Below are 25,690 nucleotides of genomic sequence, written 5' to 3' on the forward strand. Positions count from 1 at the left end.
CCTGTGTAGAAGAGAAGTCTGCTGTCGCAACAGAGTTTGCAAAGCAACCTATAAAACATTTCTCACTATCTTGCCAATCTAGAGGAGTGTGGCTGTGGAAACCTAGATGCAGAAGTAGCATAAAATCAACTTTGTAGTTGAAAAGTAGTAGTTGTTTTAAGTTAAATACAGTTCAAATGAGGGAAGCCCTCAATGCCTCACAATCTGTGCCTCCAGAAACATGCCTTTCAGAGTCAAAACAAACCCCGATGCGTCCTAATGTTATTGGAAGTACAGAAGACACCACTTTTATTTCAATTATTCACTTGTCTGAAAATTACTGGGAACATTCCTTTGAATTAGTCACATAAAAAGCTTGAGTAAAATTGATTTTTGTTAAGTATTTCCTCCAAAAATGAAGCAAATTTCTTTTTCCAGTTGGCTCCTTGGCCCAAGTCTTTTGGTACAGAAACTTCTGACCCCTTTTTCTCAGGCCTAAGGTGTAAAATTTCAAGGATTATGATACGTTCCGGAAACAAAAAATAGTAGAGAGAAAGAAAAAATGCAAAGCTTTGATTGTAGGAAGGACTGGACTGCTCTGTCTGGAGCTTAGGTTTATGGTCAGGGTTAGGGTTGAGAGAAGGAGAAAGCCTAAAGCTACAGTCGGATTTGGGACAGAAAGAGGCTGCCAAAGAAGCTGAGGGCTGTGAAAAATTTGATCTCAGTCTTGGAAAGGGCTTGGGCACGTTGTGTGCAGCTCAACCTAGGAACGTGAGGATTGAAAGAGAGGAAGGTGAGGTTTGAAAGAGAGGAAGCCCAGAGTCATAGCTGTGAGATTCTGCAAATAATCATCCAAAGAAAACTGGGGGCTGATGTTATAATTTCCTCCCCAGGTTTATTGAGTCTCTGGAGGGACTGGGACCTTGTAACAGCAAAGCCAAGGAATAGAACAGTTTAATAATTTACATCACATCACTTTTTTTTTAATTTCTGACTCAGAACTGCTATTTGTGATGCTCAGTGTTATTTTTCAGTAGTAGCACAGCACTGAATTTGGGATACGCTAAGTCTGTTCAGGGCTTACAGTAACTAGTAACATAACCACTCAATTTCTTTTCTCTTTTCTACCAAGAATCTTGACTTACTATCAATTTTACTTCCAAACCATCCCCCTGCTGCCCTCTGCTCTCTGAAAACACACTGAAATCTAAAGTTTCAGACATTCTAGGAATCTCTCCTGATTCTTTTTTTTCTAATCTCTGAGAAACCTGATCCACCAGATGGGTGGGAGAGCTTATTGTTTTCTTGTCTGACATCTGGATTTCATTAGCAGACTCATGCGTGCTGAATCAGGAATGGGAGCTCAGAAGAAAGCAGATGAGAGTTAAAATTATGTTAATGCTAAAAAAGAAAAATGCCCCGTTCTCCTCTCCAACTTTGCAAACAAACACAGAATGCGAGTCACGTTGTGAGCTCAGCATAAACAGTACAGCCCTTATTAGCTGTACCCACTTACGCTAATATTGGATATGTTGTGCCTCAAGCAGCTATAGAGGAGAACATTGTATTATTTACTTATACATGTCAACATTATTTAAAAAACCAAAAAGCCTTTCCAGTTTCTCATTAATACCACCACTTTTCAGGTTTATAGTAAGTGTTTCTTGTCTTTTATTTAAATAGATTCAATAAAGTATGCAAGGAAATAGTTTATCACAAACCAAGCAAGTTAGGACTTGCTGCTCAGGAGACTGCTGGAAATGATACCAGCAAGAGAGACAATTTTTTTAACCGGAGTGTTAGCAGTGGCCTAAAAGTCAGACTGTTATTAATTAGCATCGCTTTCATTACTGACCAACAGAAATAGTAATACAGGCAGTAACTGTCCGTCAGTCCTGTACGCGGTGCTATGCTAGCAAGCTCTGGACGACTGTTAGATTCTCATCTTATTTGCTCAGGCTGACGGTTGCAGGCATAAAATGTCCATCTTTACAGCCCACCTTATCTTTCCTCTCCCTCCCCAGTGCACAAGGACCTCTGGCTCTCAGACCACAAGTGCCATGCTATCTAGTCAGAGATCCCTGTCCTCTAAGGGCACCAAGCAAAGATGGGGAGATTCAAACTATCATTTGTGACTGGGTCACACAGAGGAAGAGGGACCAATGGGAAGCTGCTGGTCGTGGTTTAGAAGATCAGATGGGTTTCGGGTAAGGAATCAAACAAAATTACAAAATGGTGAATAGCTGAGAGGGCAGAGTGATTACAGACCCTAGAGAAGAGCTGAACGTGGAAGTCAGGCCTTCACACTCCCCGGCAAGTCACCTCAAGAAAACTTCATGCATCACTGAAACAGACCTCTGTCCCCTCTTCAGGCTTCAGCCTACACATTTCATTTCTACATTATATCACATAGGTTACAACTGTGTAATACACATACATTAGCAGAAAACAGATAGAGATTTTTGGTCAATAACTCAAAAATAACCAGCATGCACTAAAATTGGAGTATGGTTAGTTTTCTGTGTGTAACAGCACCCTGTGCTATCTCGGGAGATATGGATATCACCCATCCTGAGAAAGTCATGTGCCTGTGACAGGTGAAATGCAGGTGGATATGTATGTCACCTGTCACAGCCATATAACAATCTCAGGATAGAAATGAACCTTTACATAAGTAACCATTTTCAAGGAAACCTGAAAATTCCTGGGCTTGGTTCTCTATTTTCCTGTTTGGTGTAAACACTTTAACAAGTGGCGAGTGCAGCACAAATGCCAGTGTGACCATTTTGGTGATGGTTTCTCCTCATGTAAAGGGTGCAGAGAATCAGGCCCAGGGACACCTGACATTACAGGAAGAATTCTTCATGATTCTTGGTAAAAATGATGAAGACAGCAGTGTGGTTTTGTTGTTTAGCTCTAATCTATTAAACTTCTTAACCAGGGTTTACAGAAACCCATCTTAAATAGCAGAGCTCTAACTTGCATTGAGAAATACAAAATGTAGGTCTGGAATGACCACTATTAAGTTTTGTTTTTTAATAGCTGCCTTTCTCCCTTAATGATGAATCTCCTTCGATCTTCTGGGAAGAAGGAGACTGCCATTGTTGTTTGCCATTTCCCTCCCCTGCTTTTTGCTCTTCTAATTTCCTCAACTGCATAATCAGGCATTTAGGAATAAGAGCAAGGCGGCTGCTATGTAAAATCACCTCAGAGGTTATCTCTGCTCTCGTGAAGCCTCTTGAGGATCTCCTTTCCTCACCCATGTAAGACCTGTGGGGCAGTGTTTGGGAGGGCTGAGTGTGTGCTGGGGCTGGGTGTTTTTGGCTGCCAGGTGGTGTGGGTTTGCTGGCTCAGGTGGAAGTATTGATTTGGCTGTGCTGTTGCAGAGTTTTATCTATAGTTGCACACCTGCAGTGTGGGTTAAAATTAGAAATTGATTTGAAACCAGTATTTTGTATATGAAACCCTTGAACCTGGGAAATATTAAGTGTTACTCTGAACTCACGTCCAAAATTACAGCTTGAGACCACGTCTAAGTGTAGCTGAAATGTGCTCCTCCTTTGTAGAATGAAAAATGAGTTGTTTACAGGGCTCGGTAATACAGAAGATCTCAAAAGGTGTTGCTATACTTCTATGCACGTTTCTGTACAGTCAGAGAATGAGTTAGAAACAAAGAGTAGCAAATATCTTGTGGAAAATCAGACACAAATCTGAGGACGAACTAGTGATCAAGATTATGTCATTTCCAAAATGTTTGCTGTTGCTGCTAAAATCCCCAAATGTTTCAGTTTAAGTGCCTGTCTACAGGCTTTATTGCCTTAGCTAATAATTTGGCACTGACCGGGCTCTGAAATGAAAGGCTTATTTTGTGTTTTCTCTAATTACTATACAAACATCTTAGCTTTTCTGCCCCATGAAAGAAATTTGGAAGAAAAGACTTGTTTTTTAAGCAAAAAACAAGGTTCTACAAACCTGGGAAATGTCTCCTTAAGTGTCTCCTTCTATCAGTAACATAACAGATAACTTCTAGTGTAAAATATGAAATGTTAAGGAACTAAGTTTACAGTAATCTTATCAGCAAATCTGACTATTATTTTTCTGCAAGATATATTTTGCTATTAAAAATAGATTAGAAAAAACGAGATATTTAGTATTGGTTTTGGTGAGCTGATGCAGAGAAATAACCTAGGGGTTAAACCAGGACTTATGTCTGTGAACTGAAGTTCTGTTCTCAGCTCTTTAAGTCTAACAGTGGAGGAAGTTATTAGGTTTCCGAGAGTCACATTATACATTTGTACAACATAAATATATTTCTGGATGGAGAGTGGAGTCAGAGCTAACACTTCCAGAACGTAAACAGGGAAAAATAAAATTATGGAAGTAACTGCTTAATGGTACTAAGTTTAGGGAATCAACAGTTTTTATAGCATTGAAAGCACTAGGAATGGCCCTATGTCAAAAAAGCAAATAAAAAATAAATGCAGATTCTTCTCCCACTTGAATTTGCTAGAAAATTAGCATGACTAGGATCACAGGTCTTCAAAGTTTTCAGGTTTGGTGTTTCAGCAAACTTACAGACCCTGTCCTTTCACAGGTATGTACTGACTGGTGCTGCTGCAACAAGGAACCTACAGTCAGTTTTTATGCCATCTGCCCTAAAACACCATTAATGAAAGGCTAAAACATGTGGCTTTTGCTGTGTGGCAGCAAATGGTGGCTGTATCAAAACATGCTCCTCCTGGGAGGGAGCAGTGACTGGGGAGCTACTCTAAACATAGTGGGAGACTCTTTAGGATTGCAGGCTGAATGCTAAATAAGCCCTTGAATCTTAGCATCCCTACCAAGACCAAATGGTCTGTTCTTCACTAGGTGCAGTGACTTCTGAACCAATTTCATTCCTCAGGTATTCCTTTGTAGCCACAGGATTGCTGATTCTAAGTGAACTCAACTCACATAGTATACTCTATATAATACTATACTATTACTGTGTAGTAATACTGCTCCTGGACTATTTAAGCAGATTGCATGATGCCTCCTGAGCTTGATGTCGGAGAGGCTGACATCCATGCATCTGTACAGCACAAAGACTTGTGTTCCTGATCCATGCAGTGCTGCCTCCTCTCCTGCTTCTGATCTAGCTCTCAGCTAGTCTGAAGGATATATAAATCCCACAAGGTATAGATGGGCATTAGTTACCTGAGAAACTGTTTGCATCTCATAGTAGACCTTTTCATAGCTATAAAAGGAGCCATATCGAAATATATAAGGCTCATTTTACAGTTATTGACATAAGCCAGATAAGCAGAATAACACCAATACTTGTGCTACACCAGGGAGATGGAAGAGGGATTAATTTCCATTTAGTATCTTAATTTCTTGAGGGAAGTGGCATAACAGGAGGGAAAGGCGGGACTGACTGGTACATCTTAACAGCAGGAAAATAAAAGAGGGGCCCCTTGGGTTGGAATTGTATCCTCATAATCTACAGACTGTCGTGGGACAAACAGAAAAGCAAGGAGAAGATGAGCTGCAGCTGCGAGGTGTTCTGCCTTTAGCGATTTGCTCTCGTTCTTCCCTGCTCTTGCTATCTGTTTGCCAGCTTCCTCCACTGTACAGTCAGTTAAAAGGAAAAGGGAGGGAGAGACAGGGCAGTTCATGCCCCTGACAGTCGCTTTCTCCTCAACAGCCAGAGCGTGCCCCATTTATCTGACACCATCCCAGCCTCCACTCAGACCTTGCAGGCTGTCTTTAATTGGGCATGGGGATAATCGGAAAATGCATTTTCACTTTTGAGAATCTGGGAAAGGATATATAAAAGATATGTGTTCATTTGAGTAAATGAAACCCATGCAACATTGCAAAGCAAAGAATGTTTCTTCCACTTCAGATGTCTGCCTCAACCTTTTGCTTTTTCACCTTGTTGAAATAGACATTTTCCTAGAGAAAATTCCTTTTGGAAAAAAAAAAGTTATTTGATTGACTTTCTAAATATAGATTAAATGAAGTAACATTTTTAAAGGAAGTGTTTGTTTGTGGACATTTTGACAGGTGTTATCTCCAAGGTTTAAGGTCTTTTGTTTTCTGTATTTGTTGTTGTAATAAATGCCTGTTTTCTTCAACTTTTATGTTTTAGCAGTATTGTATTTTGCAAGAGTATTATATTTAAAAGCACAGTGAGGAAGGATTGTGATGGTAGACATTAGAGCTGGGAGATACAGAGATCTTGAAGAACAATCAGTGATCTCTTATTGCAGAGCACGAAAATTATCTCTATAGTTAATTATCATAGAATAGAATCACAGCATGATTAAGTTTGGAAGGCACCTCAGGAGGTCACCAAATCCAACCTCCTGCTCAAAGCAGGACCAATAATGAGTTCAGGTCAGGTTTCCTAAGGTTTTGTCCAGGCAGATCTTGAATGCTTCCAAGCACGGATAAAAATTCCACAACCTGTATTTCACACCAAAATACTCTGAGAAAACATGACTCGCTTAATCTTCCATTGCTCCTTTCTTATCAGTGCGAATGAGGAATTGATAAACTAGTGTGGTTTTGACCTGGTGGTTCTCTGTCCACCTTATCTATAAATCAGCTTGTGGAGGGCTGGAAACCAGACGTTACTTTCCCTGTCAAGAGGAATGCTCACAGTATTCATTTCCAAGCTAAGCACTTAATTATGGTTTATCAGGAGTTTTACTGCAAACTAAGCAAATGCCAAATTGTTGGTAAACAGGGTTCAGATTTTGACCAGTGCAATGTTCAGTCTATTTCAAAGGAGTTTATCGAAGTCTCCCAAGAACTTGCACAGGATTTGGATCTGGTCTGTTGTGTTCAGTTTTTAAATATAAATTGGGCACATTTAAGATAATCAGTTGTATTATTAGTATGCAGATATACAATAGTAGAAACGTAAGATTGGGAGATGCTTTGGGATGTTCTCTCACTTGTCCCTAGACAGGATCACCTGTGAAAATCCTGACGTATGTTTATCTATATTGTTCTGAAAGTCTTCCAATGCTCAAGAGCCTTCCCAGGCACTTCATTTCAATGCCTCACAGTTAGAAAGAGCAGCCTAGTTGAAGTCCAGTACTCTGGACTCATTAGCTGTGGATCTGGAAAACAAAGTGTGCCCTTCATGCAAGGTTTTCTACATATTTGCAACTTATTAATATGTCTTTTTGTGGGAGAAAACAACCCTCGTTCTTCAGTCTCTCAACAGAAGTTGTGTTTCAGAGATCCCAAATTAATTTATTCCCCTCCAGTCTTCCCAGAATTACTGTGCTCAACCTGGATCTGGTTAAGGCTTTACCAGTGCTGAAACCTTATTCAGTTGAAATGCCGGGTATCCAAAAGGGGTTATATTTAAACAGCTTTCTTCTCATATCCCCCTTGTTGTCAGTGGGCAACCAACTGGAATTTATCTAGGTAGTGAATATGCAAATGAGATACAAAGGCAAAAAAAAAAAAAAAAAAGAAGTTAGAAAACCTCAATAAAACCTCAAATTCTGTGGAGGGTGATCCTCCAAAACCTGTCACACAGTCCATTAGTAACCATCACACAGGACCTGAGATTCCATCCCAAGGTTGCTGCAAAGACCAAGCAAGCACGTCCTCTTACAGTATTTGCCTTTATCGCGTCTGTTTACGTTGCACTTCCCACAGCAAAAAAAAGTTTGAACTCGTATCAGCAATAAAGACAGAACCACAGTAATAACAGCTTAGTGATGGTGCTGAAGGAGGAGTTTGGTTTTGGCTGGTCTTCCAGACTTTTGGGAATGTAACATGGAGTAGTGTGCTAGACAGGAAAGGGGCACAGGCACGGGTCACTAGATATTTCTGTTTTCTTTTTCCCTGTAACTGCTCTTATTCTGCTTTGTTAGGGTTTAGTATCTTCTTTCCAAGGACGCAGTTTATCAAACAACTGGACATAAATGCAACATATTATAGCCACGGTTTTAAAACTAGTACTTTGGGAGCATGCTGTCAAAGCAGGGCTGTTCAGATCCCCTCTACTCACATACAGCTGAACAAGTTACCTGCCTCTCTGATAAATGGTTTAAAGCCATGACATGCACAGCTTATTCAGAGTTTCCAGAACAGACAGAAATGAGTATTTTCTGATGCTTCAGACTTTTAAACAGCCTATCGTTCCAGAGGTAAAATAGACGTGACAAAATTACAGCCCACCATACTTTTGTTACAAGATTTCTGAGAGTCTTCATAATAAAAGTAGAAATGATCTGAGAAAATATATCCAGTTAAATTCAGAAACTCTGAGAAAACTTGGCAGGGCTAACTTTAAGCATATGAGGGGAAAAAAACCCAAACCCCAACCCTGCAATAAATTTTGTAGTATATTTGTTATCGTGGTGTTTTCAAAGTGGCTGCATGTGGTAAAAAAGTAATTTAAAAAATCTTAGCCAAGCCTGAATCATCTAAAATAATTTTATGCAGGTTCTGAGTGGAAAAATATGAATAAATGAAAGTTGTATGTTGTGTATAAACAAGACTTTTGAGAGCCTCAAATTGTTCCAGTGTGTTGTAAGGTGGAAGTTTAGTACGTGCATAGGTATTTACAGAATGCACACCTAAGAATTACAATTTCTTATAGAGATACATTTAGATGAAGAAACATGCACTTTACAAAACAGGTTAGTGTATCAAAATGTATTTCAAAGATGGAGAACTGAGGGGCTGGATATATAAAGATTTATTTTCTGGAGTGCCACATGCAGTTTGAAAACAATTACATATAGTAGAGATTAACAGCTTTTTCCTCCTTGTAATACAGGCATACAGGTTCTCTGTTGGTACTGGTCTAATTGAAATCAGTGCTACTGCACCAAAGACGAATTTAGCTGTCATTTTCTTTTATGTCCCATATTTTCATCTTAACATCTGTAAGTGGAATACTAACTTTAGTGATTCAAATACTGCTTCATTCATATCAGGGACTGCACAGTCAGGACTCTAATAACTCTCTAAGCCAACGGAATTGAAGCATAAATGAGACACCCGTACAGCACCTTATCAAATGCCAGCAAGTATACTGCCATCAACAACTGTGGTGGAGCCTGAAAAATTGAGCCATAAAGGGTTTCAGATTCCTGAAGGAGTGGAGAGCTTGATCCTTCATCCTACAACTGAATAAGAATACTGATATTTCACTCAGTTCATTGGGGAAAATACATGTTTATTTGGAAGCCATCACCCGATATCCAAAGACTACTGTAAAATGTAGCAACTGTCAAAAATTATTATTTTCAGAGTGAAATTTAATATTTTTCAAAGTCTATGATCTCCTTTCATTCCAAAGCTCTCTGAAACATCATCTTCCACTTAAAAAAAAAAAAAAAAGTGTTTGTTTTGCTTTTTATAAAATTAAGATCCCTAAGCCAAAACCCAGAAAGGTAAAATCTTTCTGTCTTTGTAAAGATGGCAGTTTGTTCATCCATCGTAGCCAGCCGTTGATACCTGGAGGAAGCACAGCTGTGGACTCCTTGCATTTTGCAGACATTTGAGATCCTTGCACAACCATAAGGCACAAGACAAATCAGATTAATGCTTCAGACATGAAAGTCACTGCAATATTGCAGCCAAATAACTGCCTGCTGAGCCAACTTTACTGCCAAAGATCCACTATATCTGACCACAGGGAGGGACAGCTTCAGGGCAGCATGATCTGGCAGACCAAGTTATGGACTAAGAAGAAAGGACTAAACTCAGCTTGACACTGATTTCTTCCACATCCTGCATGAAACCACAAAAGCAAATCTATACAAACTCAAGCAGCCACAGTAATTACTTGCTACTCCCATTGACCTGAATGTGTGCTCTCAAGGTGCTTCAGTTTTACGGGACCTGTTTCAAAGATCACTGTTAGCAATGGAGAGATTCCCACTGTTGGCCTCATTAATATGGATCATGCCAAACATTTCATTCACAGATTTAAAAATGCAGTGCAAAATGAGGCTAATACCATTTCCCATACACACGTATATGTCTGTGGTGGTATGTCTGTACTTCTGCAAGCATACACATGCATTTTCCTCTATGAGTATAGTGTAAAATTGAAAAACACACTGTGTAACAGTTCTGTATCTCCCAAGGACTGAACCCAAATTGTCGTGGTGCACCAGGGATTTGACTGCAAAACGGTGATATTTGCATGTATTTTTTTTTTCCACCATCTCCATGATGTGAAAGTTCCTTGTCTGTGTAGAAAATTACAGGAATTGTCAGGGAGACTCTTGCAGAGAGCTTGGCACTGGCATAGGGATCAGAGCAGTCTCCTTGTTCAGCATTCAGAAAAATGTGGCTGGAGCCAGGTATTTTTTGAGTGACTAGGCCTGCACATATTTTCACAAAGGATTTGACAGCACTTGAATAAATTTAAGACAGAGAGACCAGTGGATGGAACTGGTGCTAGGCAGAAACACAAGGTAGAGCAGTTTAGAAACGTTGAATACAGAGATGCTTTTCTGGAGCTCTGAGCTTGGACCTCTACAAGTACAAACTTTGTTGCTGCCTTTGCTGTTAATCCATTACTGCCCAAATTAACAAAAGTAAATGACGTATGCAATAAATGAGGTCCAGGATCTGTGTCCACATATTTCCTTCCCAAAGCAGCAAAATCAATCAATCAATTAATTAATTCAATCATTAGCAACTTCTTAGAACCCAAACTAGGTGTTTTATTCAAAAACGTCCATATATACCATACCTCATTATCTTGTACTTTCTGCATATTAAACCTATATGATAGGTCTGAGTTTAGGGTGATGACATCATGGAAGTGTGGTAATGTCAATAACATCCCTGTAATGTAAAGGAGCAAGATTCATTTTGTATAGGCCATGCATAGTGCAAATGATCCTGCTGTTTATGTTTTGTAGGATTTAAAAATACAGACTACAGTGATAAAGGGTGAAAACAGACAATGTAACTTTTTTAAAAAGGTCTTCAATGAGTTTCTACATCTGCTAGATAAATAAATGTCATAAAAAATAACACATTTTAAATATTACTGGCCCAGAGCTCATCATTATTTGTCCTGGTAAGGGAAAGAAAACCTGTGGTTATGCATATGCAAGATGTACACTGGCCCAGTACCTTTGAGTACACAAATAAGCAAACAAAGTTTTCACAGACCTATATATGTATATATTTATATATCATGCAACTAACTACTAGTAAATGAGATAGGAAAAGTACTTTCATTCCTCACCTTTTGTGCTAAAGATAAATATTTTGTATATTTGATGGCACTGTCAATGATAATATGAGTGTCACTATGTTAAGTGTAAGAGCACTGCTTTTAACCTATTTTCTCTAGACATTTTTCAGCTTATTCAAGTCAATGAGAGTTCTGTATGTGAAAGAACATCAGAGAGGTGCAAGTAAGATGTTATCATCTAAGCCCCTGAAACTCAAAAATTAGTTCAGAGAATATGTAGGTATGCTATAAAGATGACACTAAAGATAAAAAGTGATGTGGTTTTTTATAGACATAATAATTGCAACAAACAGTTTTTGCAAATGTAGGCAAATTGGAAACAATGAATTGCAGTCATAGCATTGCTCTCATTTCTGGTAGTTTCTCAAACAGAAAACATGCTTCCTATCACTACCAATCACACAAACTACGTGCTAAAATAACAGAAGTTTGCTAAATCCCATTTCAATTTCTAAACAGATAATTTTGGACAGGATATTGGACAAACTGTAGATACCTGAGGTACTCAAATACTAAAGCTGGCCTTTTTTGTTTATAATTATTTAACCTCCTAGAATATGATCATCATTTGAGATACAAATCTCAACAGATACGTGCATTTTCATCAGTGTGGTATACCATCGGCTTTTACAGCAACAGAAAAAGAACACATCTTTGCAGTGTTTATAACAAGCAGAATTAGGGGAGGATATAAAATCTCAAAGTTATTACACAACTTCTTTGTTATGCAGGAAAAACTCCATAAAACATCCCATTTCAAAATCTGTTTCTTATTAAGCAGTTGCATAAAAAGAAAATAAAAATACTGTGTGATTTACTGATATGCGTTTTGTCCAAATCAGATTAGTTTATCTCTTTTCCCTATCCAAATTTAAGTACTTTAAAAATGCATAGCTACAGCCCTTTTTTGGTAGGATTTCCAAAACAACTTTCATTGAAAAGCACTAGAAAAACTACGCATCAAAATCTAAGCTATTAGGTAGTGCATACGGTGATGAGATTAAGAAATCAATTATTGTCAAAAGCAGTGGTAACTGATGGGATCTTTCTAACAAAGGCCTGATCCCACTGTTGGTGCTCCCTTCTTGAGTACAATGTTTTCAACATTTTGAACGTAACTCGTCAACACAGGGTCATCCACTGTAGTTTTGTCCTCAGATTTAGATAATGGAATTGCTTAAGTTTCTGTGAAGGCTGAAATCTGCTCTTTTTCAAAGAAGCACGTGCTGACTAGACCATAAAACACTTGTGTTAGAAATCTCCAATAAAGCAGAACTAATTTTATATCACCTGTTCCTTAAGTAACACAAACTTTGATTTATAGAAAGAGATATGTGCACACACAGCAAAAGGCACTGATGAGATCTGTTCTGGGATTAAGTACATGTAGTCTTGCAAGCACAAAGAGATGAAAAGCACAAGAGGACAGCCATGAGAAGGTCTGGGGAACAGAGAGTCCATCTACTTTTTGTGAGGAGACTGAGAAAACCTGGCTCGGTTAGTCCTACAGAATGAATGCTGAGAGAGGATATGATTGCAGTCTATTAATACATCCCGAGATAAACACCAGGGAGGGAGAAGAGCTATTTCAGCGGAGGACAATGTTGGCAGGAGAACAAATGACTATAAAGTGGCCATGAGTTGCACTTATCCTGGAAATTGGAAGATTTCTAATTTGGAGAGGCCTGAGGTTCTGGAACAGCTGCCCACATCAGCAGTAGCAAGGGCAAAATACTGAAATACTTCCCAACTAAAACTTGATCAGTTTATGAAGGGGACTGTATGATATGGCTGCCTGTAACCGTAGAAGACCATGTTTAGTGAGCAAGCAGATGCCTCCCCATCCTGTGTTCCTTCACTCATTGCTTACTAGCTCATAGGCCAGCCACAGAGTTCACAGGCTTTTTCCTGGTTCACAGAGAAATTTGAGATGTTACTAGTGAATTCTTAAAAAAATTACATGGGATGTGCAATTTAAGTAAATTAATCTTCCTGCATGAACCTTAATTTGTTAAGGTTCTCCTGGATTTGTGTGTGTATGCCTTGAATTTTCATTAACCGTTCTTGAATCTCTAATGCCTCAAACTGTAAAGTAACCTATGAAATAGATAACGCACTTCTGGTCCAGCTCTGAGACATTCACTCGGGACCGTCTGTGCGAGCTGCAGCTCGCACGTATTGATCGTCAGGGGATCTGTTGCATTCATTTGGTTTCTTACGCAGCACAGCGCAGCCCTCTCCCACAGTTCAGTGCTCTGTTTCTCTCTGCCCCATATTTAGTAGTTGTAGTTCTAGTCCCCTTGTTAAGTAACGTATGCTGTTACGTGGTCCTATCTCTACATTTTGCAGTAACTTGCTACACTGAGTACATTAAACACAGAAGTAAACAAATGGGAGTATTTTTCATCTCCTGGCAGGCAAACTTTCAAAATAGTTTCCTAAGGAAAATTGCCTTACTCAATGTATATTGAAATAATATGAAGTAAAAATATTTGCAAGTGCCGCACCCAAGACTGCAAATGTACTTTAATTTCACAGTTTTTGTTAGAATTAATGAAAGATATACAGCTGAAGTCCATGAAAAAAACAGTTTAGTCTATGCGTAACAGCAGGGGGAATACACTCAGCTAAAGTTCATCTGACATTAGACTTGGTTTCATGCTGACCCTGTTCAGTTGGCAGATGCTTTTCCACCTGTGTTTTGGCTTATATATGTCTTAAATCCTCAACAGCAAATTAACTGTAGTTAAATCTATGCAGATTAATTCTGCTAAAAGTCACACATTTAGAGGGTAGGAGGTTAAAGCCATAGTGAAGTGGATGCCAGGAATGTCCACATCTGTATTTCTACAATATTGGCAGCACTTTAATTTCCTTGGGACTCTACATAGAATATTGTTGTAGTTGTGAAAGTTTAAGCCAGCAACACGCCTGCAACCATCTGAAATTTGAGAGGAGGATAAACCTTGCACACTGTGGCTTGGAGCCTCAGAATAAAAAATTACAGATTGGTGAGTGGTTTTAGTGCACACTGGTTTATACCTCTTTTCTAAGGAAACAAATATTGCCAGTTTTGCCACTACAAAAAAGTTCTGGGAGTCCAAGACCACTGCATGTGCCAAGTATAGCAAACCCCTTCTGTGAAACCAAAGACATTTCGCACCAGAGACGCTTGGAGCTTGTGTTACTGCAACACTGATTCAAAGTCCTCATCCAGTGTAACAGTTTCTTCTCCCTTAGCACGTGTAACTTGTTATATTTTTATTAATTTGACCATTGCCAAACTGACTATACAGTGTGCTGCTTGAAAAGATATTTTACATAATCTCTGTGATAGAAAATGACATAGTAGCCATTCTTAAAGTTTCCAAAATCTACTTATCATGTGCCTAGATGAATATCTTTTGTAACTCTTATTAGGCAAATGAAATCACATATTTTTTCCATCAGCATTGTGATAAAGAATAGATTAAAAGAACATATGGCTACCTTGGCACTTTGTCAAGATATTTCTTCAGTGCTTACTCTGAAGTTTTAGTCAAATTCTGTGTTACTAAATCAAGGAATGGTGAAAATTTTCATGAAGATTTTTCCAGAATATTGTATATTTCTTACCTGTGGGCAGTCTTTGATGTAGTGTCCCTTGTTAAAGCAGAGGTGGCACAGGTAGTTCGGAGGTGGCCTCTTGCTGGGCTTTCTGGCTTCTGAAGAAAGGGATAGGTCAGAGAAATGCTCCGTGAGGGAGCTTAACCCATCCACAATGTTATTAAGGGAGCCATAAGGCGATGCGCTCTTGTACAGACTGCTGCTCAGAGCCTGCAAAGAAAAGAAAAAGGTCACGTGAAAGGCAGTACTGTATTAAGGATTGTTCTGAGACTGATCTGAGTACGGAAATGATAAAAACAGTAGAAAAAAGCTAGTGATTTTTTTTTTTCATTAAGAACATGGCTGCATATTTGAGGAGAGCAATCTACAGGCCATTAATAAAGAGGTTTCACGAAGGCAATGCAATGGAGCTGGTCACCCCACTGCTGAGGAAACAACTGAGCTTACCACGATTCAATTAGTCCAACCTTTCCACTAGACAACAATTTCTTTCTTGTGTTTGATCATACCACATTCATGGTATGGTTAGAACACACAGGCAAGAAGCTGAAAGAACAACCCACAAAAGGGAGTTTTGTGTACAATACTACTTATAGGAGCAATACTGAAGTCAGGGAAAAGAAAAGAACACCAAGAAAAATGTAAAAATATTTTTAATTTCCAATCTAGTTAATGAGACAGTCAACATAGAGTCCCATGTTCAAACAATAACAAGAAACATTCAGACCTACATGTGTCTTGGATTTTCTAAGGGGAAACCTGCTGTGACTTAAACATTTCCTGATAAACAGTAAATACCTAGGTTTTGTACTTCACTTCAATAGGATCTTCACTCTCTCAATCTGCAAATCAAAATCAGGAGCTCCTAATTTGCCATTCAGTAGTTTTAGAACAGCAGGAAATCCATAATCGCCTAAATAGCTAATCTCCCTAATGGAGATAACAAGGATTCATTCACTTTAATGTGTTAAGGCTCAAAAGAAACTGTGTAGTAGGAGTTTAAAAAGTAAATAATAACTTAAAAAAAAATTAATGAATAGTAATTCTGTTATAGTCTAGTTCTAAATTATTATAGTCTATAGTTCTAAATAGTAATGAAAAGTAATGAATAACTATAGAAACAGGGCCAACTATTGACAGTCTGCTCCACCCTGAAATGCTGGAGCACATTTCACAGGGTGTTTCTACATTTGGTCTGATACACTTCACAATAATGGGATGCTCATGTCATTCTCCTGGCATCAGAGAATTGCTGCTGGCTTATGGGAAAGTGAGGTAAGAAGAGGTCCAATCTGTGCCTCTGTGGAGACCTTGTTTTTCAGGGCTATTAAATCCAAATATCTCAATGGAGTCTACATATATGTTATATATGTTTTCATATGTTTATATGTTATATACATTCTGAAGACATGCATTGAAATTGATTTAGATGGTTTGTGAAATAAATCTGAAATGGAATTACATTTATCTCTGAGATCTCAAACACTGAGGATGTCTGCACAGTGAGCACGTTTTCTGGGTAACAGTCACATATCAAATGAATCATACGTAAACTCTGGGCACAGTTACCTGGATGAGCCTCAACTATCACTGAATCCCATCCCACTGCAGATGGTGCATACTGTAAATAAAAATTCAGCCTAAGTGGGAGGCTACCACCATACAGATAATCCCTTTCACCCACTCTCACTGTAGTCAAACACAACGTGCCGAGCTCCACTGCCCCCTCTTACAAAGCTGGAGCTGTTACACAGCAGCAGGAGCAGTTCAAAGGGCCACAGAGTAGAGTCTGTTCTCACAGGGGACTTCACACACGTCCTGTCACAGCAACGCCCACCATTTTACCCCCAGCACAGCATAGTTCTGTGCCGGTGCAAGATGTTATGGCTTCTGAGAGGAGAATTGGCCACTTTGTTTTAGGGGTTAAACCCATACATTTTAAAAGGAAAAGCTATTTGAAAAACTAACGAAAAGGTTTTAGCTGCTTTAGTCATCAAGCAACCAAAGATACCTCCAGCAGTCACTGGAATTTATTTTCTAGGATTTATTGGACAGTATTGGAATGAGAAATTCTTGGCATCAAATTGTTAAAAGGAAGGGGAAGTGCTATGGATGCCAAAATAGTATTAATTAAGGGTCTTCAAGAAGTTCTTGTCTCCCTAGGAGCCACTTTCTCTTACATACAGTTGGAATAATACTAAATCTTTCTTTTTAAGAGCCTCTCCTGCCAAGAGATTCTTAAAGTACTTCACATACATTACACCCATCAGTTACTTTGCAAATTCCCTGTTATCTGATTTTTATAGAAAAGTGGGTGCATGGACACACAGCATGTATGAAATCCCAAATTCTTTTTCCATTGCTGAAATCTGGAACATCCCCTGGGGGTGTAGAATATATAACTCCTGCCCATCAGGAGGCTGCTATTTCTGCCCCCAGGGCCAGCCCAATGACAAAAGAAAACATACCTGTCTGCTGCTTTGGCAGCGGGCTTTAAATTGGACATATGGCCCACAGTGGTGACTATTTTCTTTTCCACGTATCCTTTACACTGAGCTATTGCCCCCATTATAAGAGAGTAATTTGGCACCACGACTGGATATTAAGCAATTCACTCCTCCACCAACCCTTCTTGGCACGTTTCAGGTCAATACAGAAACATAAGGGTTGCAATGACCGCAATTTTGCCCACTCTGTCAGTGAACCTTTACAAACTTTTGTTTGTTTCAACCATGACAGCCAGAAGCGGTGTCAAAGACTGAGATCCCATCAGACTGCAGGCTGCACTGACACTAAATCATAATCTTGGTAGCCACCAATGGCTCTGTGGCTGAAGCGTGGCACATAGCTCTGAAAGCGGCCACCTGATTCAGCTGGCAGGACATTTGTGCCAAAGTTGGACACGCCAAAACATTCAGGCTACACACGCCACCATGAAACACTTCCCTATAATCATCTTGAGGTCCAGCGTTAAAAGAGGAAAAGACACAAATATAACATCCCAGAAGATGACAGTGAAGCAGAAGATGGACATTGCTGACGTTACCAGTGCTTCAAAGAACAACGAATTCATTAAAGAAAATTCCTAGACGAACCCAAGATGCAGCCCAGTGCTCCTGGTATAGAGTCAGGGAAACCGCTTCAGCGGCTCCTGTCGATCTGACCTGGAAAATGGTCTTAAATCAGTTTAACTCTGAGTCAATGTGAAAAATACATCAATCTGGCACTTGAAAGATGTTATAAAGAGCACCAGCACAAACGGTGCTATATCCTGTTGCTAGCTGTGGAAATCTCCAGTTCTTCAGAAGGAGATGAGGAAAAAAGCCGTTCCAAAGAAGCTGAGTTATAGAATAAGGCTGGTGGTGGGAAAGTTCATCCCAGCCTCCGGAATCACATAGCAAAAGCTCAGGAACATGTAATGAATGCAATAAAAGCAAATGGTGATATAGTCCATTTTGTCTTTGTAGAAGCAAATTGGCAATTCAGCCCTTACTAAGTGTTTGCACTGCTGCAAAGGGCGTTTTTATGAGGGGTTTTGAACAAAAATTTTGAATTAGTTTCACACTCAAAAGGGATGTCCAGAGGATGACTGGAGTGACAGGGAGAATGTTGATGGTCTCAGACAGACAACAATAGAAAGGAAAATAAGAGAGGAAGAGGGAAATGCAATCTGACTCATTCTGGTCTCGAGTGTATTGGTACACATCTGGGAGGTGGCACGGAGACTGCTCCTCTGATGAATTCCACCAAAAGCAATAACTGCTTGGTGTTCACAGTGTGTCACTAGCAAAGCCAACCTATTTCTTTAAAAAGCAGACAACAAATAATGCCTCTCAAATGGAGTGTCATTTTGAGCTCCAAGAGCACAGAAAGGATTTAGCAGTGAAAGGGTTAGTGCTCTCAAGAAGCCAAAAGACCACACTGCATGTCCTAATTACAGGCCAGCTGCAACGAATTCAGGATTTCCTTATCTTGCTCTACTGGGAGGATGGGAGACCTGATGGTAAAACTTAGAAACTGGCTTGGTGGGACGTTTGAGCTGATAATGTAAGTTTGTTTGTTTGTTTGTTTGTTTGTTTTTTCTTCCTATGAAACTTGTTGACTCAGTTGAATGTGAACCAAATTGAAAATCTGGTGTTGTACTTTCCAAAGGTAACCTCTCTGCTCAGCATATCTTTAAACTGTGTCTGTTGCTGGTGTTGGGAAGTAAGGCTTCCTTTGTTATTTGTTTGCTAAGTGTTTCCAGTTAAAGGCCACGTAATCTGTAAGGTTGCAGTGTGGTCCTTTGTAAAAGAGGCAGCTATTGTCTTCTATAACTCAGTTACTCTAATTTCCAGTTGGGTAACACATGTGACTCAAGAGTTCCAGTATCTAACCCACCTCTAAGAAATTCCCTAGTTAAGTGAATAATCTGGCAACTGCTCTTGATTCCCTTGGCTGGTCCCTGCCTTTCAGAGACAGCTTTTGGGACTGATGTGCCAAGAAGTGGATAAGGAAACACTGAAACAGAATTTATCTCTTCAGCTTCTTTTTTAGCAATGGTGTAATGTTGAAAATAAAGACAATTGTACTGTTAGGAATACGCAATGAAAGATTTGAACAAATTGATGATATATCTTACTTTTAAAATTTCCCACTGCTATGGCCGCTGCTTTAGCTGTAAAGGCGTTTTTTAATGGGGAGGAGAAAGCACAGATAGCATGTTAGCATCTCAACTATGATATTTAATCTTGCCCAAAGGTGATAGGATTACATATCTTCCAGAACAGCTAATAAGCTGACACTAATGAGCAACGGCAACCTGTTTATGTGGGAATGCCGCCTTAAGTTATTAAGACTTATAGGACTTCAGAAGCAAATCTTTTAGGCTCAGGACTGGAAATGTAGAGGCGTATCTAGAAAATTCGGTTTCTGACCTAAGTTCAGTTTGTGGCTGCTGGACACTTAAGGCAGTGATAAAGGGGTACAGATCCACCAATTACCTGAAGCTAGAATGACTTGTGCTGGTTGAAGAGGTTTAAAGGCTGCATCTAGCCAGTAACTTGGTTTGGTGCTCTTGGGGTCATTTGTTGTGTTTTTTTTAATTTAAAAACTATACTTTGAAAAACCACCCCAAATAAATAAATAAATAAAAGAAACTGCGCTGGTAGCCCTACGCAGTATCTCGCCAGTTAAAATAGGGGAGAGAGAGAAATACTTAAACCAGCCAAAACACAACTTCTTGCCCTCTTTGGAGTCACCTGCCATTCAAGTGCAGAAGCTAAAACTGGATAGGAGAAGCCACATAATGTTCCCAAGACGCTGGATTCTGTACACGGTACCCCTCATTACAGATGTCCTTCTTTGTTCCCGCTAGTTAAGCGATTTAACATTGAAGCTGGCAGAGGTGACTACTACACTTTGGTAGGATAATTTCATTTGGATATGGCATCATTATTCTGCCTATTCCACCTAAAAATCCAGTGGGTTAACAAAAAAAAAAAAAAAAACCCCAAAAAAAAAGAGAACAAAAAAGCCCTGTTACAGTCCAAATCAATCTTAAAAAAAAAAATCTTCCCTGTTTACAGTTGTTTAAAAGTATCTTTAAAGGACTTGTGAAAGAATCTGCTTAAGTGATAAATTAGTATGATTTGTGCTAGTGGTTCTCTCCACATTTGTTTTAATTGCACATACTGAAGTGAGGTCCTGTAACATTTCAATATTCCTGTAATGTAGTCCAGTCATCAATTCTTCCACTACATGAAATAGTCTGTAATTGAAAAGCGATGAGCAAAGAATTTTTGGTGACTTATTTTTGCTTTAGTATGTTGCCAACCTAATAAAGCAAACAAAAATAAAGCAGTTTTAACTTCCAGAGTTAAGTTTAAGTCAGCAGGCACCATGGCTGTTTGAAGTTTGTTGGAAAAAGGAGTTGGGTTGCCCTATCATCAGTGTGGAGAAAGTAAGGCTTTCATATACTGTAAATTATAAACATTCTCCAGTCTGTGAAGCGTGTAGGATGGTAACCAGACTAGCCATGCTAATTATTAGCCCTGCACTGAAATGTCAAAAGGTGCTTAAGTTATCAGCTTGGATTTTCATGAAGATAAGAACTGTATACATCCCCGTGCAGCGTCATGGATAAGTTGCTATTTTCATGTTGGAGGAGAGGGAAACCTAAAGCTACTCAAACAGTAATTCAGTGCTTGTACACACGAATATATCAAACTTAACCTGAGGGCCTATATCTGTCTTCTCTGCTAGAGCCCCAAGGCTTGCTTCTGACATGGGATTTATCTGTGGGGCCATGCAATGTGTGTGAAAGCTCAACAGTTACACTTGAAGATGATCACGCGTGGAGAAGAGCATTTCAAATCTCTGACTCCTCTGTGTTTCAGCTCTTCATAAGCAGTCAAAACAGTTCCCTGGTTTTGTCCCCAAAGAAAACGTCCAATGACGAATCGATGTTTATGGCCAACTCCAAAGCCTTCTGAAAATAGAGGGATTAAATGAAAATACTGTCATAAATTTTGTTGTATTAATTTGAGCCAGAAGCAACAGAGAAGTTTAATTACCAAGGCTGAACCGGAAAACCTCAAAAACTGCTCCTGTATGGCTTACGTCTGCTTTAGCTCCTCAGATAAATTATAGATACTTTTACAGTTTAAGAGTTTACTCAGTAACATTTTATCATTGGATAACTGCAAGCAAAGTTCATCACTAAGTGAAGAAAATGTTTGGCTGGAGGAAGAAAAAAAAGACTTGGGCTTCTGTTTCCTTCTGAAGTCAAAGTTAAGTTAGCTGTCAAAAAATCTGGTCTTTGGGCTGCCTTTAGTAAAATGTGAATTGCTCGATTTCCTCATGTAAAACCATAGATAAATGTAGATTAGCCAAATAAACCTTAATTAATACATTTCTGGCTAGTTAGATCAGCCACGTATACCTTAGTTCATCCTTCTTCTGTAGGGGGTTTTAGACGAGTACGTGCTTATACTAAACTGCTGACACTAATGCCTACTTCTAAATATTTTCAGATCGATGGCACTAGGATTTGCCTTTTGCAGAAACAGTATCTTAGGGAGGCAGCTGCGAATGCGGTATGACTTGCCAGTAGTTGTGAAGTGAGTCAACGGTAGGATGATGAATCTTTAATCCAGTGGATGGATCTATCTAGTCATTCCAGATCTGACAGCTTGCCTGGTTGTGGCTCCTCAGGCTGTAATTGCTCATCACCACGGAGACTCTGCAGAACAGCAAGTGGGCACAACACACTCCTCTGTTTATGACTGGCCTACCTGCAATTCACGGCGACGCTGAAGAGCAATGCATGCCACCATCTCCCCTTGCTTTAAATCTGCTGATATTTAACATTTTGATCCAAAGCTTTCAATGAGTTCCACAGATCTTTAGATCTTAAAAAAAATGCTGCTCCCCATCTGCTATACAGTAGTATGGAAGTAACAAAACAGTGACAGCTAAGAAGTTGCTCAGTGACCATCTTCAGGCTTGCTGGAGCTCAGGTAGGCCTCTTAGCTCTCTGCTAGTTGTGTGACCCTCCTTATTTCAGCCTTGGGGAAAGGTTTGCTGTGGATGTCAGTGAGGACACTTGGACACAATGTATGTGGACCTCACAAAAAGCCTTTAACCAGATGTGGAAAGGTGAGAAAAGAGAGTACAGAGATTTCCTTTGGTCAGAGGTGCACAGTTTTGGAGGAACTTTCTAAATCTTGCACCAAGCTCTGCAGGGATCCTTTTCATCTGCTGAATGCTAAACAACTGCCCACTTATGTTAAAGAGAACCTCTAACACATAAGCACTATATTAGGGACAAGGGAGACCATTCACGTTGCAAATTGCTTTAACACATCCCCACTGGAGCTTTCGCTTCTAGGGCTGTCCCTCAGCTGCCTGCAGCTGAGTCTCCCCCAGGCTGCAGACCCCCAACCTCCCTGACCTTTCCGAGGGAGGGCCATGGGGAGAGCCTCCACCACATACCTCCATCGCACTGTCACCTCACGTTGTCAAAAAACAAGCCTGTTTTGTGAAGACAGGGTTCTCGGACGAGGAGGAGGTTATGAAGGTTGTACAGCATAAAGTGAGGGGAGAAAGGGATGGACATATTTTGACCCCTGCACTTTCTGTTAACATCTCTGTTTCCTGCAGGAAATCTTGTCTCAATCTGACCTGCAGCTTGAAAAACAAGAGTCGGGTTTCCTCTCATTTGGTGGGTCTTTTGACACTCCAAACATAAGAAAAATAACACCCGGAAATAGATATGTGACTGTTCAAGACACACTTAGGAAAGCATTTACCTTCTGTGCAGCTCTTGCGTGATGAAAGGTTTTGCTAAGAAATGTCCATTTTGGGTTAAACAGAACTTCAAGTCGGAGACAGTTTTGTTTATATCACTTACATGCAGTAATGCCTTCTTGGCACAGAAACTTCTGCTATGGCTGCCAAAGTTTAAAAGAGGCAAAGCTAAGGTCGCCGTCAGAGGTAGAAACAATACATCATCTGCCCAGAATGGGCCCCTCGCAATGCGCTTAGGGCCTCAGTTCCTGCACTCATGGGAAGACAAAAAACTTTTATTAAATTGAAAATAGTGAGGAAAATAAATTATTTCCATGTAGTAAATGACAGGCTGGAATTTCATTTTGTGACTCCATCTTTTAGGTAGTTTTATCTGCATTTAAAGCAACCCTCCTAATCAGTTGTGATACAGCACAGCTTGAAATGTGATCTGAGCAAGTAAACCTAAAAGTTCACAATATGCTTCAGATAAATTATAAGATAACAATTGAGTAATCTGGTTTCCAAGTAGACTTAAAGAATTCTTTTTTTTCCAGGTTGGGTCTGTTAGAGGAATGAATCTATTACATTGGAACTGAAATTAATAGAGTATGTTGGAGAAGGATGGTTATAAGAACACCTCTGTATTTCAAGGACCACTGATGCTTAAACCCTCTTAAGAGCTCTTACTAATCTCCCATTTTCAGGATGCAATGACTGTACAATAGTTTCTTTGCTTTCCATTCAACCACAGGTATCCACAGCCCTAATGATTACACACAAATAGTTGCACAGAAGGCTGGCTTACTGTGAAAAAATATATGCTCTGACTCCCCTGCTACAATCTCAACCAAGTGTAGAAACCTGGAACCCCTTGGTTGGCAAGAGAAACCTATGGGAGCAAGATGATCCCTTTAAAACCTTTGCGTGGTTTGCAGTTAGCTGGATGAGATGTAAATATAGATTTCCAAATTCCTGTGATCCTTCTAGGGTGTTGCACTTGTGTTCATTCAAAAGAGACATCAAATCCTGCCATGTGCAAGGACTAGGTGTGGGTGGTCGTTTAATACAGCAGGAACATATATCTTCTTTGGATATGAGAGTAAGAGGTCTTGTACCATGAGGGTATTTGCTTATCTTCAAACTAGATCTGCAGAAACACAAAATGTATTTCCTAAGATACAGGTTTGGAAGACCATGCAGCAGCTCTCCTGTCTGAGTGCTAAGAAAAAGGGCCTACAAGAGGCTCCTTAAAATTCCTTAGTCAAAGTATTGGACTTGTTAGTATTTGCTTACACCAAAACACATGACAGAAAGTAATGGGCTAGGCTTGTGATACGTCAAAAACCACCAAAACTCCCAACAGCTGCACAATGAGGGATACAGACAAAGCCCAGGCCTCCTAACCCTACGTTTGTTCTGCTTTCCTCAAGTGAATCTGTCCATAATTTTAGGTCCTACTTTTAGTAGATCACAGATTGTTTGCAACATTTCTGAGAATAAAAAACAACCTGCAGGAAAAAAAAAAAGTGGCCTAAGTTGTGACACTTATGAAATACTGTCTGTCTGAATTATGTTAGCGTTACTGTAAGATTTGAATAGCTTTGTGAAACTCAATTGGTTCCTTTGATCCATTATAACTTCTCTGGAACCCAGACAGAACCTACGTAAACTGCCATGAAGAAAAGACTATTCTTCCCACTTAATTTAATCATTTCATTGTGGCTTTCTAAAAGAGGAAGAAGAGCAATTCGGGAGAGTGGCAAAATGGGCATCAGGCTGCTGGCAATCTTCCTGGGGAAAAGAAACCGAGGAGAGGTACAAATATTAACTGTTACATTTCACAAAACCATTCAGAAGCTTTAAGGTGATACCCAGTATCGCTTTTAAGGCAGCATTTGTAAGTATGCATCTAGCTTAGGTAATAGAACACACTTGCTTTTGTTTCTGTGCAAATGCATATTGTCAGTATTGTATGATTTTATCTTTGTAATATCTGTTGCTGCATCTTTCTGCAATTGTGCCATGTCTTTGTTTTTCACAATGCTTTAAGTAGCACGGAAAAGATCTTCTGGTCTTAGATTTAAATATTGCTTAAATCAGGTGTCAGAGTCCTTTTATGGCCCACTTCAATGCTGAACTAGAAAACTTTTCGTGGCATTAATCCTCACCTAGTGACTGTCAATAATCTGATCTTTTCTTCTAGTTGTTTTTTACTAAAGTAACAGGACCCTTGGTAAAAGTTGTTTGCTGCCTCTCTCCTACAATGCCACAACATCCCCCCAACAAACACCAACAAAAGGGCAGGGGGAGGGGGAAAGAGACAGGGATTGGCTTTTGGATAAAAAGCAGTTTTGTACACCTCCTGGTTATCCATTCATTCCATACACTTCATAAATGAATATATTGCTTCAAGTCAGATTTGATTGTCTGATCATTTGTGCAGCTCATTGCAGAAGGATCTTCCTTTTTTCTGTTCTGAATAACTGAGTCTGTCTGCAGAGCAAAAGAGGAGGGGATGAAAAATCATTACCCAACACACAGTTACATCACCCCTTTGTTTGGGTGCCTTGGGATGGAAGACACTGTAAACGCATAAAA

At 39.5% G+C, this 25,690-nt stretch overlaps 1 protein-coding gene across 1 annotated transcript in view; it reads right to left on the reverse strand.

The window, feature by feature from the left end:
- Positions 1-25,690, reverse strand: part of ZCCHC24 (zinc finger CCHC-type containing 24) — a 110,598-nt gene that overhangs the window by 78,223 nt on the left and 6,685 nt on the right. The window contains exon 2 of the mRNA XM_074155065.1: positions 14,831-15,031. Coding sequence (XP_074011166.1) covers positions 14,831-15,031 — 201 coding nt within the window. The remainder of the gene's footprint in view (positions 1-14,830; positions 15,032-25,690) is intronic.

This window comes from Numenius arquata, chromosome 10, assembly GCF_964106895.1.
Source record: "Numenius arquata chromosome 10, bNumArq3.hap1.1, whole genome shotgun sequence".
In the NCBI taxonomy this organism is placed as follows: Eukaryota; Metazoa; Chordata; class Aves; order Charadriiformes; family Scolopacidae; genus Numenius; species Numenius arquata.